Source organism: Mobula birostris, chromosome 12 (genome assembly GCF_030028105.1).
Source record: "Mobula birostris isolate sMobBir1 chromosome 12, sMobBir1.hap1, whole genome shotgun sequence".
NCBI lineage: Eukaryota > Metazoa > Chordata > Chondrichthyes > Myliobatiformes > Myliobatidae > Mobula > Mobula birostris.
In genome coordinates this window covers 65,983,378-65,999,669 of record NC_092381.1, presented here as the reverse complement: position 1 = coordinate 65,999,669, position 16,292 = coordinate 65,983,378, and the positions used below count along the sequence as shown (strand labels likewise).

Below are 16,292 nucleotides of genomic sequence, written 5' to 3'. Positions count from 1 at the left end.
AGTACTGTATTATATCTCACCTGTGATTGGAGGACTTATAATAATGTGTTACACACCTGCTACCTAAAACAAGAGTAGGTAGAATTGTAATGAAAAGTAACTCATCTGCCATTTCAGGTAGATAAAATGGACAGTACCATCCAAGTCGTCCCTAAGACCCAAGTATGTGATTCTGTAGTTGTCAGCTTAGTATGAAAAAATACCTTAATAAAACAAGCAATTGAAGTCTTGTTAAGGAGAGCAAAGGCAATTAATTCACTGAGTTTATTAAGTTTATCATTCTTAAGATGCATTTGAATTAGAAGCAGGTGTAGGCCCTGAACCTTGCTTTATGATTTCTGGCTCTGACAGGTTTTTGGGTTGAAGGATGAGCTGCTTCCACTCCAGTTAGAGAATATAAAGTGGCTCAGGGGAGAACTCTGATTTTTTGTCTTTTTAAACATCTTTTTTTACAATCATAAGGCAATGCAGGACATTAAGAACTTCAAGTATTGCAGGTCTACCCCATCAGCGAGTTGCTTGTTGGCGGAGGAACTGAACTCAGTGCAAACCCTGTGGCTGCCTGCTACAGAAAGGTGTCTGAGTCAATGCACGAAGACGGTGTGCAGACTGAGAGTGATTGTCTTGGGCATTTTTCCTGCAATTGTAAAACACTTGTACACTGCTAATGTAAAACACTGCAAGTCCAGTTCACTGGTTTATTGGTGAGACCGACGGTGGGGGAGTTGCATGGACTCATTTATAGCAAGGACTGGCCCTCCTAGCAGTGCTGCCTTCCAGTGTTCACTCGGAAGACAAGCTGGATTGCGTGCATGTGTGCCTCCGTCTGCCGACTACCAAGAACTGCTTGTTCTTACCAACACCCATGCACCATCAATTTACCATTTCCCTTAGGAAATTGGGCTTTTTTTGTGTGACTGTTCACTTGCTACCTTATATGTGCTGTATGTACCTTATTCTGTGTATGATTGTTGGTATTGTGTTTTGCACCTTGGTCCCGGAGGAACACTGTTTCATTTGGCTGAATTCATGAGTATTTATGTATGGTTGAAAGATAATTAATTGCATTTGAACTCAATACTCCCACAGATGGAGTAGGAGGTGCCTGAGGAGACTGGTGAAATCATTTGTTTGTGAAGTGGTGTGCTACTTCTACTATTCTAAGCAATGCTTTGTGTTCCTCATATTTGGACTTAGTTCCTAATACCATCCCAATTGCTCTTCTCCCACTTTAAACAATCATGGACCAGGTTTTCCAGGAGTCATTGGTGATATTCCATTATTACAGAGGTAGCTTTGAGGATATATTTTCCTCTGTCTGCCTTGTAATCTCTTCCCATGAATAGAGCTCTGAGTAGCAGGCTGTTTTGGGGGGTCTAGTATTAGTGGTGCAAATGCCATGTCATAATGGGGTTGGATAACCTAATTTTAAGTATTCAAGCTACAGATTATATATTCAATTTTACCACTGTGCTTCGGGCTATTGCCCTGGGAAACGTGAAAAATGTTGATCACTTACTCTTCCAAGGAAGTGGAGGATTTTACAGAGTTGACAGTTGGTGTACATATCTGAAGCCTGGTGTAGGCCATTTAATAAGGACACTGTGGGGTGTTTGTACAATCAGTTGTACATTCCTGCCTATTTATAGTATCCTATCACCTCATTTACATATCCTCAGCTTACAACCCTTGGAGTAAACATCATCTGTTGAAATAATTGATGCTCTATTTTCAGATTCTCCCCAAGAAGGAAAGCATTCTTTCCATACACACCATCAAATCGCCTCAGGATATTGTTTTAAATTCTCTCTCTTTTCTCAACAAATATAAATCTGCAACTTTACTGCATAATATAACCTGCCCTTTTTGGATACTGGTTCCCAACTGAAATTCTAAACATTTTGTGGGGGAAATGAGCATTTAACTATCTGGCAAAATTTTCAATGTAGCTGTATGAAGGAGGTTTAGCCCCCTTTCCCTTCCCTTTTTTATTCTGCCATATTCCCCTTACTTCTCAGTGCTGAAGAAGCACCTCAGCCCGAAATGTTGACTGTTTATTCATTTCCATAGATACTGCCTGACTTGCTGAGTTCCTCCAGCATTTTGTGTGTGTTACAAGGACATTGCCTGGCATGGAGTTTTATCAGATTTGAAATGAGATTCGGTTTGTTTTTTTCCAAGCAGATGAAGGGGTACAAAATTATGAAGGACACAGATGGGGTAAACAGTATGAAATTTATTTCAGTAGGATCTCAAATGAGGCTTTATTGTAAGGGGTAGAATACTGAATGTGGAACAGTACAGCACAGTAAAAGGCCCTTTGGCACACAACGCCTGTGCTGAAAATGAAGCCAAATTAAACCAAATTGTCACTTCCTTACTATGCCACTTCCTTACTATGCCATATATTGCTTTTACCACCATACTTAATTGCACAGGCACTTTAAGGGAGAAGAGCCAAAACAAATCCAAATAACTTTTTCACCAAAAGGTCATTGGAATCCAGAACACATTGGCTGTGTTGGTCACGGTGGCGAGTACTAATACATTTTAGTTGTACTCAGATGAATTCTTGAATTACCAAGGTGTAGAGGCTGTGGATCAAATGTTGATAAATAGAATAGGAGTAGATGGGTATTGTGAGTAAAGAGTCTATGTCTGTGATGATTCTGATAATATCAATGTCGAGACAATCCGCAACAGGGCCCTCAAAGGACTTGAGAGGTACTGTTGCAAAATTGTCCATATTTACTGGAGTGCAAGTGAACTAAAATTGAAGTCTTTTTCCATCAGCACTGAGGCTCTAATTACACTCAGCCATCTCCAAATGTTGGGCCACCTCATTCACATGCGCAAAACAAGAAATGGCTGAAAAATGAAGGGGTTTGGGTTAATGCTGACAAGTTGTGTGTTCAGAAGCATGTAAAAGGCCAATGAAAATGGCAGAGTGCAACACATCCTTTGTACCTGACAATCCCAAATAGCTCCAATAATCTCACCTATGGCAGGGTCTGTGGTTCAGATCAAGCACTTTGTTGCCTCCAGAACTGGAGGAAAAGTGTATCATTCTCAATCCTGAGGGACTGCTAAAAGATCAGTGTAATTTAGAGAAACTACTAACACTAAGTAGCCCTTTCTTGAGCTTAGCACTCACAAAAGGAGGAAACTTATTTCCAATTTTCTGAGCAAGGAAGTGCAAATTCAAGGGGCTTAAAATCAATTGCTTGCATGCTAGATTCATGGATTAGCAAGTTTAGCCACGTTTAATTCTTTGATGAAGGTTACTGGAAAAATTCCGGTGTTTCCTTTACATTGCCCTTCCAGCCAGTTGTTGTTTACTGTGAAGACAAAAACAAAGCAGTTCAAGTATGTTTAGAACAGAATGCAGATAATATGTTTCTATAGATTTAGATTTCTAAGCTTGATGTGAAAGTAAATTTGTGACTATGTAAGGATGTAATTAGAATTGTTTTCATAATTTAAAAGGTCTACTGCTATATTTCAACAGGAAAAGAGATATTTACAATTGTTCCCTTTTAAAAAGTGAAACTTTGAGCCTCAATTTAAAATTCTGTTAACTTGAGAGGGTCCATGACAAAAAAAAAATCACTGAAAGGAAAAGCATTGATTTGTTAGAAGTACATTGAACTCGAAAGAGGAGAAAAATGTAATTTGTAGATTCTCAAAGATAATAGAGATTTGGGAAGTATTTGTATTGGAATTATTGAAGAGAGTAACTCAGATATAATTGATAGTGTATAGTGAATCATTATGGCAAATAAACAAAATATTACTGGTGCTCTAGGTATGAAATAAGTTTTAAGATGCGCAGCAGAGAGCATCTGTGGAAGAAGAAAGAGTGACCTTCATAGATATTGCCTTACCTGCTAAACACTTGCAGCATTTCCTTTTATAGGAAATTCTAGTTAAGCTAAGATGATGCAAAATGCCAGGGGAGTAATCTTGAGGAAGATTAGTTGTGAACAACAGAGGCTGTTTAGAAATTTGGAAGAGCAAGATTTACTTATCCTGCCATTGTAGGGTAGCAGTGGCTTACTATCAATGATAGTTTAACTAGATGTAATGTTTGCATTTATTTTTGATTCACCTGTATAGTGCACTGCCACCAAGATTTTGATGTCCAATCCTGAAAAAATTTTTACCAAAGAGGATATAGAGTTTGAGCAAAATGAAATTCATTCTCTGCTAGTGGGATTGCTGTTTTATGAAATTATATCATAAAGGTCTCAGGAATGAAAGAATCATTAGATTTTTTTTTAGTGTGTGCTAGAAGCACCACCTTCATTGATAAAAATGTTATTTTTATTTTTAAAAGAGCTGCTGCAATTTTATGGTTAATACAACATGTTGTTTGGAGTACAGTGCTTTATTTAGGATAATAAAAATTCAGGCTTTGAAATGAAATAAATCATATTCTCCACAATGATTTTTAACTGAGCAACATATAGAAAAAAAGACACATTTCAGCTGTTTTCATAGGAGTTGGAATTTACAGCAACATTATGGAAGGATGGAGTAATCTAAGCAGAAGCAGACTGTGGTGTTAGTGTTGGAGAACAAACAGCAATCTCAAGGGTTATGAAAAGCAACACAAACTAGAGGGGAAGATGGTAACATTCATTGCATCCGGTAAGGGTTGATGGGAAAGAATGTAAGATGCAGGCAATTTGTTAACACATGGAACCGCTGAGGCACATACTCAGTGCCACTCGGTGCAACCATACAGCTCCCTAAAGCTCGCCCAACACCTGGTGTTGCTTTTGTGATTCAATCCACAGAGCCCCGTAACAATGAGATTTGTTTAACCTTTAACTGTTCATTGTGTAAGAAGTGCCAGTCGTCGACTGAATCCTCAAGCATGCACAATACTGTGCAAATGTCTTAGGTACATATATGTAACCAGGATTTCTAAGGTTTTTGTGCAGTACTGTACTTGTCAATGTAGAGCGGAGAGCGAGTTTGTAAATTTGGCGGGAGTAAAGGATGTTGGGAGTGGCGAGGGTGGAGCGCTGCGGGAGGAGTGTGGGACAGGTGGCAGAGAAAGAGCACCAGGGGCAGGGGTGGCGTGGGTGCAGACACACCCAGCCCTGAGAAACCAGGTAAAGTCTTTGATTCCAAGCAATTGGTTTATTAATCATTGCAGAATGTCTCTCTGGTGCTTCCCGCTCCCTCCCCTTTCCCCAACCATGATTCCCCCCTCCCTGCCCCCTTCCCACAAATCCACAATAGAGACCCATATCAGAATCAGGTTTATCATCACTTACATATGTCATGGAATTTGTTTTTTGTAGCAGTAGTATAGAGTAATGCATAAAATTACAGTACTTTGCAAAAGTACTAGGCTCCCTAGCTGTATGTGCCTAAAACTTCTGCACAGTACTGTACCTGGCACAGCAGCAGGCTATGGCAGGCCTCTGCACCAAGTTCCTTGCTTAGTAGCACTGTGAGCAGGGTATCTATTTCTGTATAACAGTTGTGGCCATTTAGCTCCGCTTGATAGCAAAGCATTCAGATACTAAGGTATTAATCTAAAACACTGCATAGGTCTCAATAATGTTCTAATTAAGGGTTCAATGAAAAGTCACTGATTTAAACATAATCCTCTCCCTTTTCACAGTTTTTCCAATATGTACACCGTCTCAATTTTTTGGATTTTCAGATTTCCAGAATCTGCAAATGCTTTTGCCTTTATAAGGTTCAATATGTTTCATGTAGCTCAATGGTTTTTCATCTCAATTACTTTGGAAAAGTTTTTTTTTGATGGCCTTTTTAACTATATATTGCCACTTCAATTGACAAATTTCACAACATATGCCTGTGTTATTAAATCTGATTCAGTTCCCACAGACTGTTAATCCAGTCTGTCGAAGGTCTTGTTATTAAAGTAGTATATGATCTGTTTATTAATGAAGTGGACTCCCTCACCTTTTATTTACATTAAATGTTAATTAAAAATGCAGATTGTTTATTTATCTTTTGGATTACACTGATCTATTTGATGTCCTTAAGTGGAGGTATGAAGCAGAGGGTGGTGGTTGAAGGCTGTTTCTCAGAATGGAGGGTAGTGACTAGTGGTGTGCTGTAGGGGTCTTATTTGTTATTTATATAGATAATTTGGCAAATGCACAAGGTTTGATTAGTAATTATGTGGATGACACAAAATTTGGAGGTGTTGATTGTGAAGGTGGTTATTGTGGGTTACAAGGGGATCTTGATCAATTAGGGATGTGGACCAAAAAGTGGCAAATGAACTTCAATGCAGTTGAGTGTGCTGATATATTTTTAGAAGGTTAAACTGCTGTAGGATTATGAATGGTAGGACACTAAAGATTTAATGGAACAGAAGGACCTTGTTGAAAGTGGTGTGACGGTGATGAAAAAAGGAGTTTAGCATAGCCTCCATCATTCACGGCATTGAATTAGAACATTGGTAAATTTGTATAAGTAGTTGGTGAGGCCATATCTGGAGTTGTGTGTGTAGTTTAGGTCATTTGTCAGAGGAAAGATATGGTTAAACTGGAAAAAGTGCAGAGAAGGTTTATGAAGATGTTCTTAGGACTAGAGGGCCAGTGTTATAAGGGGAAGTTGGCCAGGCTTGGAATAGAGGAGAAAGAGAGGACACCTTAGAGAATTTTTTAAAATCATGAGGGGCATAGATGAGGCATTTGTTAACAGTCTTTTACCCTGGGTAGGGGAGCCCAAAACTAGGGGCATAGGATTAGGGTGAGAAGGGCAACTTGCAGAGGGTAGTAAGTATGTGGAATGAGTTGCCAGAGATGACTGATACGATAGTGTGATTTAATTAGTACTTGGAGGATATGGGCCAAGCACAGGCATCTGGCCGGATAGCATGGTCTGGTTGGGCCGAAGGGCCTGGATTCGTGCTCTAGTATTCTGATTCTGATTTTAAAATTCATCTAATTTCACAGAATGGAATGCAAGTGTGAACAGTACAAGTTCCTGTGGAAGGCCACGTCCCATCTTTCACCCACCTCAGTAACTGTCTTCAACCCTGACTGTTTTGTACCCTACTTGCTATCCACTCTGCTACTTGTCCCCTGATGCCATAGGCTCTGACAATTCATATTTATGGAATGGGTGACTTTGTCAAATCAATGTGTTTGATCTTACATAGGCAGAATTTTATTTTGGCTTTTGTGAAGTTAAATGGCCAATGTGACTACACACATAACATTTCAGGTGTATGTACTTTAAATATCACATGCTGGGTTGATAATACAGTATATATTTACAAATCACTAACAAAACAATTGACCCAAGATTATGAGACAATGCCAACAACATTAACCATTTCATATTAAGTGATTGGCAGTGATGTTATATAATTCTCACCTTGTGCTAAGACTTGGATGACATCCCCTTCTTGAAAGCTCAGATCAACAGGCGATGAGACCTTATAGTCATACAATGCTACCACCTATCATGGAAAAACAAATTAATATCAAATTAATAAATAAGTTGCACAATTCCAAGGTAATCCAATGGGTAACCAATGAGACCCTCCATTTGTTGAGGTCAGCCATGGATATTGTGTCCTATGTGATATGCAAGTCAGGGCTGTACAATATGGTGAGCAAGCTCCCCCTCTCCACACAGCTGATGAATCCAAAGGACCAACAGAGACCGATACAGTTTGGCACCAGCAGTGTTGCAGGAGCTGCCGGTCAGCATTGAACTCAACGTAAGACTGCCTTAGAGATTCCAGCTCTGGATTTTTTCCTCAGGATTTACTCTTGAAGCCTTTCCCATGAGTGGGTATAGCCACAAGGCAGCAGAGGTTTGAGATCAGAGTTACCCTTCTCCTGGATGAGCTGCTACCCATGGCTGACAAGCCCCATCTGCCTGAACTGACTGGTTATAGGATGCCAGTAACCCACCTTTGCCCCTTCCCCTGTCAGAAACTGTTCCAGTGGGCTTGGTAGCTAAGCCACACATGAAGGCCAGGAGCTTGACTTGGTTGTCAGAAGCTATTTCAGGCTATACCACTGGGGGCATTTAATAGGTAGTGGGAGCTTCCCTCCCCACTATCTCTCCCAGCTGTGATAACTTTAAGGGACCAATGAGTAACCAGTACTCTCATATCATGGTCACTCTAAAGCACCATAAAATAACAAAGTGATTCCTTAATTGTGTACTCTAATTTACTTTCTAGCTCTTCATGGAGTTCAGTGGTAATTCACCTACTTGCAGTTTTCCCACAATTTACACAGGAAACTGCACCAGGTTTAATGACTTTCCTCACTTGAATAGGAAATAGTGACTGGGAGGAAGATCAGCTAATTAATTAATTTACAGCTATGTATTTAAATATTAATTATTTAAGAGCTTGTATAGTTTTTTTTATACACAAAGACCTAGGTTTGAGAGCTAAGAGTGTGGTTTGGCCTGTTGTCAAAGCACATCTTATAATTTACTTTCTGAGTTCCAGTATGATCTGAGGCAATCTTGTGCAGATAGTACTTATCAAGGAGGACAAATCCAATGGAAAGGGAGCAGCAAGAACAAACAGCTTCCCACTCCCCAGGAGTTCTGCCTCATTATTTTAATCCCAAGCATCCATGAATAAAAACCAACACCAAGAAATGGTTATTGTACGTTAATGATAATACCAAAATTTCCAATCATGCAAGAAAAACAAACTTTGCCTTAATAACTTCAGGTTCCTCTGCACTGCCTCTGTTTGCAGTTTCCTCCAGCCCTACAAGATTCAGATACCATCTTTCCTCTAATTCTGGATTCTTGTACATCCCCAATCATCATTACTTATTAACAACTAGTGGCTCATTATCAAATTGTTTTCTTACACTTCTTGCAAAATTTAAGTAAGTTGCTCTTTTCTGCAAGGGGAAAGCCAAGCAGCTAGATAAATGGATAATGTAATAACTATCCTCACTCTTCAATTGCTCTGACTGTTGGTGGCTGAAGCAGACTAAAATGGGTTTCAGTGACTGAAGCAACATACATAAAAGTTGCCGGTGAACGCAGCAGGTCAGGCAGCATCTCTAGGAAGAGGTACAGTCGACAGATTTCTTCGTGTTCAGTGACTGAAACTTATTTCATCTGATGCTCTATCAAATGTACTATCCTCACTGAGACTCCTTGAAGTTATTTCCAAAGTTTTAATTACTAATCAGACATGCCGATTTGACCTTGTTTAACCTTTTTTCTTTAAATACTGACTCATGCTGTCCAACAGAATTTTACCAATAAATGTCCTTTACCTATGTCAAACTTGTCTGTAATTACTCAGTCCAGCCAATGTTTTTTTAAAGCAGTACAGTATCAATATTAACTACCATGCAGTTCTCCAGCAAAAAATTTAAAAAAGAGAAACTGATAACATGGGCTCAGAATATTTCCTCCCATCATTCTTATATCCAACCTGGGTGAATTACTTTCATTTAGGATGCTGGGCCCTTTAAGATTTCCTCCCTCTCCCCATTCCCATCCCTAAGCGCTCGCTCTTGCTCTCACGCTCTCCCCCCTTTCACGTTTATCGTTCCAGTACTTCACACCCTTTCTTAATTTCATTCCGTTATTTCTGTTTTGTAAAGCCAATTGAAAAGTATTCCTTCAAAGTTTACATGACTACTGTTCTGATCTCCAATTGGATCCACTCTTTCCCTTCACACTTTTACAGAAATCGTTGTATTTTCCTTGATTTTACTTGCCACTATATTTTCATATGCACTCTTAACTTTAATTTCTCTTCTGATTTCAGCCCCTGTCCCTTCAAGCTCTTTGCTAGGTTGAGCTTTCATTATCTGTTGAGCTAACACATTTTGTTTTAATCTTTGTTCTCCACTATCTAGCTATTGTTGAAATTGGAAACTTCTACATTTCTCTTAGTGAGTAAACATTTGTTCTGAGCCTTCATTATCTTCTTGAATTCCAAAAAAATATTCACCTTATTATTTTCTAACTCTAATGTGTCAAGTAAACTTTGCTCTGGATAATACCAGTATCTCCCCATGAAGTCCCATATTTTGCAAATGCTTAACACCGCTTAACCTGCAGGTGTCTCAAACCTGCAAAAGAACCCCTGCAAAAATTTTCCCACTTTGAGCCGCAGCATAGAACATTATAATGTTACACTTAGAGCTTTAAGCACGTGGAAAAGCGTGATCTTCACAGTAAGAATAAATACCTCCAGAAACTTGCACCAAATGACCAAACGGTGATTTCTGACTTCACTCCACACTTCCTTCATCTTGTTTTCACTGGTAATGGGAATAAGCTCACCCTCCGCTTGTGATTTGTAACTAGTAAGAACCAAAGGTGAAAAGCACATTGATATTTACTTAAATTTGGTAAATTAAACACTTCAGGCAAATAGTTTGTATTTTTAGTTTTCTTTACACCAATTTCCATGACTTTAAAAAGACATTAAGCATGTCTCTGCTCAGCCATAAAGATGTATATGAGCCTAACTATAGTGAAATTGCGAATGCCTTCACAGATTTTATGCTAACATTTAGTCTTAAGTTACTATGCAATTATATCTCTGACACTACTGGTTTGGAGAAGTTCAAATTTAATTGTCATTCAACCATACAATAACCATTAATACAACCAAACAAAACGGCAAGGTGCAAAAAACACCAACAGTCATACACAGCAAAAGGCACATATAGCACTTATAAGATAGCATGCACATATATACAGACATCCCACCTCTCCCGGAAGTTCCAAGAGTCTCCCTGACGCCTGGAAGTTATATACAATATCCCAGTAATAGATTTTTTTGAGAAAGAGAGGGGGAGGGAGAACGAGCATCCTGATTGGTCTCTCTTCTTGCTAAGAGTGGTCCCCATCCACCGGGCCGCGAGGAAACAATATGAATCAGCTGCACCTTTCCTCATTCCCTGTCACACACTGTTGAGCTTGAATGCACACGAGGTCATTACCCGTGCGTCATCCATGTCAGCACGGGAAGATCAACTCCTCAAGCTTGCAGATGACGGCGGGCTGAAAAGTATGTTTGACGTAACATCTCTGCCGGCATTCTGGATCAGAGTCAAGGCTAAATATCCTGAGATAGCCACGAAAGCACTAAAAACATTGCTTCCATTTCCAACATCATATCTCTGCAATGAATGCAACGAAAACTAAATTGCGGAATAGACTGGACATAAGGAACCCCCTTCAAGTATCGCTGTCTCCCATCACCCCTCGATAGCACCGTCTTGTTGCAGAAAAACAAGCCCAGGGCTCGCACTGATTCGGCGATATTGGTGTGTTGCAATGATTTTATATGTTCATACGGGGAGAATATGTGCTGTGTGTTTAATATCCAAACGTTACTTAAAATGTTGTGATGCTATTGCCTTATCACCTATATTCCGGTCGTGATTAACACCGCGCGCCCCCCCCCCCCCCGGGGCGGCTGGTCCACAAGAATATTGTCAATATTAAACCGGTCTGCGGTGCAAAAAATGTTGGGGACCCCTGCTAAGTAGACCTATCAGTTTTCTCTGTGAGCGGGCTTTACAATCAACCTCAAAAATAATGACAGTTTTGCTCGCTGCACTGTTTGCAACAGTGACTTTTCTATTGCCCATGGTGGGTTAAAATTTAAAAGACATGTTATAGGTGAGTTTAACAGGTGTCATTACAGCATAGCTAACGTTATTTAAACTAGCTGGCTAGCTGCTAAGGAGCTATGCTATTGATGTCCTACGTGATGAGGCCAAACTCCCTGGAGACTTGCTTAAAGTTGTAATAGAATAAACACGATAATATAATACAAGTACATATTTTAATGTCACATTTTCTGCATATACACAACTTGGTTTACAGATTAGACAAAATCACTAAACAAAGTATTACATACACCCTTAGAGGTCGACGGGGGTGCTACCTCCCTGAAATGGGGGTGATACCTCCCTGAAATGAGTTTTTGCAAGGTGGGATGTCTGTATATAATCAGTAAAACAGTCACACAAAAAAATACAGTTCAAGACCCAGAGTCCATGAATGTTGCAGCCAAACAAGTGAATCGGACTTGCAGCATTCCATATTAACAATATCCAACAGGGTCCTGAGATCACAAGGAAAGTGACTAAGACGATCACTCTCTGTTAGACTGCACACCACCTTCATGCACCAACTCCTCAGACAACTCCAGCAGCACAATCCGCACCAAGTCCTTCAGTTTCTCTGCCAGTGAGCAATTTGCTGATAGATAGACTTGCTTTAAGTTCTTAATGTCCAGCAGAGTCTTACAATTATAACAAAATTTGTTTAAAAAACAATACCACTTTTGGTTGGCCCTGCAGAAGCCACTGCAACCAAGTGTGCCTCCTTCTTACTAGAGTGACCTTACATTCAACCATCTCACGTTTACCCTTCAAATAACTTGCTTTAATAGCAATTAGTGAGCAGATCATCCTTTTTGAGTTATTTTATGATATGGGTGGAAATGGCAAGGCTGCATTTATTGTCTTTTTTAATTACCCTTGAGTTGTTGATGGAGGTGGGCAGCCTTGAACTACTGCAGTCTTACTGATGAAGGTACTTAATGTTACTGGGGAGAAATTAACACAATTTAGAAACAGTGCCAATAAACTGACACACTAATGTGACTTGGTCCAGACTGTATTTATTGTGGGTTTGCTGCTTCTGGTCAAAACCCAGTGTACCATCTACCCTCGTCCCCTTGCTGTTACAGATCACAGACTTGGGAGGAGTTGACAGAGTTTCCTAAGACTACTGGATTTAATTCACATGTGCTGTTGCTGAGGGGAAATAATGTATTAGGTGGCTGATGGGGCACCACTGTGCCTAGGGCAGTGGAAAGTGCTCATTCCATCAGATGTCTACCTCGTGATTTGTAGGTGGTAGAAAGATGTGTGTACCTCTGTACGCTATCTAATACTATTGGAAATATTTGATAAGTTTCACCTACCTCAGCTCAATGATCCTTTCATACATATTGAACTTCCGACCGATGACAGCCAACAGCTCACTGAGCAACAACCCTGGTTTTGCACGTATAGCCACCGTATAGTTGAAGTGTATTTTGACTATACATGTTTTGGGCATGGGGTGATTCTTGCGCTATTCCACGAGGAAGAAAAGAAGTTCAGATTATTGTAATTTTATATTACACAGCTCAGATTGGCTTGTGAAGAAAAATTAAGGTTAGTAACCAACACCCACACTATTTGAAAAAATCACATTTCTTAACTTAGTGGTAAGCAATGAGGTAATGGTTAAAAGCAAGTTTATACAATAGGCCCCAGTTCCACTCTATTGAATCTTTGTGTGAGTTTGAATATTTGTGTCTGCTGGATAATATTCCAAGGTGCCCGGAGAAAAATGATGAAACATCTATACTGAAATGCTCTCACCCATTACTAGGCAAGTGAGGATTTAGAGGACAGTACCTGGAGAGCACAATAAAAAGGCCAAGTTTACAACATGACACCAGGAAGGACAGAAGGCAAATGGGAATTACATTTGAAGTCAGAAGTTTACATACACCTTAGCCAAATACAGTTAAACTCAGTTTTTCACAATTCCTGACATTTAATCCTAGAAAACATTACCTGTCTTAGATCAGTTAGGATCACTACTTTATTCTAAAAATGTGAAATGTCAGAATAATAGTAGAGGGAATGATTTATTTCAGCTTTTATTTCTTTCATCACTTTCCCAGTGGGTCAGAAGTTTACATACATTTTGTTAGTATTTGGTAGCATTGCCTTTAAATTGTTTAACTTGGGTCAAACGTTTTGGTTAGCCTTCCACAAGTTTCTCACAGTAAGTTACTGGAATTTTGTTCCATTCCTCCAGACAGAACTGGTGTAACTGAGTCAGGTTTGTAGGCTTCCTTGCTCGCACATGCTTTTTCAGTTCTGCCCACAAATTTTCTATCGGATTGAGGTCAGGGCTTTGTGAAGGCCACTCCAATACCTTGACTTTGTTGTCCTTAAGCAATTTTGCCACAACTTTGGAGGTATGCTTGGGGTCATTGTCCATTTGGAAGACCCATTTGTGACCAAGCTTTAACTTCCTGGCTGATGTCTTGAGATGTTGCTTCAATATATCCACATAATTTTCCTTCCTCATGATGCCATCTATTTTGTGAAGTGCACCAGTCCCTCCTGCAGCAAAGCATCCCCACAACATGCTGCTGCCACCTCCATGCTTCACGGTTGGGATAGTGTTCTTCGGCTTGCAAGCCTCACCCTTTTTCCTCCAAACAGAACGATGGTCATTATGGCCAAATAGTCCAATTTTTGTTTCGTCAGACCAGAGGACATTTCTCCAGAAAGTAAGATCTTTGTCCCCATGTGCACTTGCAACTGTAGTCTGGCTTTTTTATGGCTGTTTTGGAGCAGTGGCTTCTTCCTTGCTGAGCAGCCTGTCAGGTTATGTAGATATAGGATTCGTTTTACTGTGGATATAGATACTTGTCTACCTGTTTCCTCCAGCATCTTCACAAGGTCCTTTGCTGTTGTTCTGGGCCAAAGTACCTTCATCTCTAGGAGGCAGGATGCATCTCCTTCCTGAGCGGTATGACGGCTGCATGGTCCCATGGTGTTTATACTTGCGTACTATTGTTTATACAGATGAACGTGGTACCTTCAGGCGTTTGGAAATTGCTCCCAAGGATGAACCAGACTGACATCATTTTCTGACCTCAATCCGATAGAAAATTTGTGGGCAGAACTGAAAAAGCATGTGCGAGCAAGGAGGCCTACAAACCTGACTCAGTTACACCAGTTCTGTCTGGAGGAATGGAACAAAATTCCAGCAACTTACTGTGAGAAGCTTGTGGAAGGCTACCCAAAATGTTTGACCCAAGTTAAAGGCAATGCTACCAAATACTAACAAAGTGTATGTAAACTTCTGCCCCACTGGGAAAGTGATGAAAGAAATAAAAGCTGAAATAAATCATTCTCTCTACTATTATTCTGACATTTCACATTCTTAAAATAAAGTAGTGATCCTAACTGCCCTAAGACAAGGAATGTTTTCTAGGATTAAATATCAGGAATTGTGAAAAACTGAGTTTAAATGTATTTGGCTTAGGTATATGTGAACTTCTGACTTCAACTGTACATCACCCCCAAGTACCCTTCTAAAATCTTAAGTTGTGGAAATACTTCCTTAACAACAGTAGATGAACTGAATTGTTCAAGAAAATGATTCAGTGCTGCTGCCTTAAAGACAACTGTCAACGTTGAACAAATTCTGACTCTGGTAGAGACAGCTGCATCGTAGGAAATTACAGTTACATCAGATTCAAAACATTATCACAGAACACAAGCCTTTCTCCGCATATCGCTTTACACTGTTTTGCTTAAATCAAGTTAAATCACAGTTGAAGAATGAAGAAATTCACAAATTCTTAGTTTTGGGAAGAAGCCCTAACTTTAACAATGAAGGAACTTACTGTACTTAGCACCCAAAATACAGACCCGGGAACACTTGTGGAGTTGTTATATAGCAATATGTACCAGACATCAAGGTGCAGGAAAACTGGCACAAATCTAACATTGAATCGTTCCATGGGTTGCTGTGGAGAGGCTGAGGCAAGAAGTGTGGTCACTGAATGCTGACGCCTAGGGTCTGGGGTTAGCATGGTAAGGGGTTGCTCAGATATGACATCGTACTCAGCTTCTCCAGGTGTTGACACACTAGATACCCAGATGTCATTTATTACCTCCTGTCTAATGTCTCGCAAGTTGCTGTCTTCTTTCTTCTGTCTGGCTGGACAGCAATAGATTTCTCTAATGTAACAAGCTCAAGTGAGAGACTACATTTCCCAACACATCCGAGAGAGGACCCAAGTGGTCATCAAGAAAGCAACCTCTGAAATTGTACTCAGCAGACTTGAGCACCGCACCTCAGTGCAGAGTGACCGCATTCTGCCCATTCCCAGTGCCACAGCAGCTTCTTCACTCCAAGCCTTGGACAATGCAGTGCTGTGAGAGCACCAGTGCAGGGATTAGCCCCAGGTTCCCACCGAGACACAGTGCTGCCTAACAAAATCTCCTTTGTTAGAAAAAAAATTGCACAGCATCCATTCCTGGACCGGTTGTATCTCCTGGACCAACATCACTAAACTAAATCTGGTGTCTGGGGCCTGTGATGAGCAGGTACATGTAATTCTGTTAGCAGTTAATGAAAACCCCGACGAGATGAAATTAAATCCTTTATACTTGCAGTCTTATAGGAACAGGAATGAGAAGCAACATGTGTATTTGTGCAGTTGTGGGTTCAGTATTGTAGAACACGAG

General features: G+C 40.1%; 1 protein-coding gene across 2 annotated transcripts in view; it reads right to left on the bottom strand.

The window, feature by feature from the left end:
- Positions 1–255: 255 nt before the first annotated feature.
- The window catches only part of ncf2 (neutrophil cytosolic factor 2), a 44,778-nt gene continuing 28,741 nt past the window's right edge, over positions 256–16,292 (bottom strand). Inside the window, exons 12-15 of one of the 2 annotated variants that reach the window (XM_072273968.1) lie at positions 12,950–13,101; positions 10,190–10,304; positions 7,375–7,459; positions 256–3,338 (exon numbers count right to left, since the gene is read on the bottom strand). In XM_072273968.1, the coding sequence (XP_072130069.1) occupies positions 3,238–3,338; positions 7,375–7,459; positions 10,190–10,304; positions 12,950–13,101 (453 nt within the window). In that variant the 3' untranslated portion in view covers positions 256–3,237. The remainder of the gene's footprint in view (positions 3,339–7,374; positions 7,460–10,189; positions 10,305–12,949; positions 13,102–16,292) is intronic. The other variant, XM_072273969.1, reaches the window with a different exon arrangement.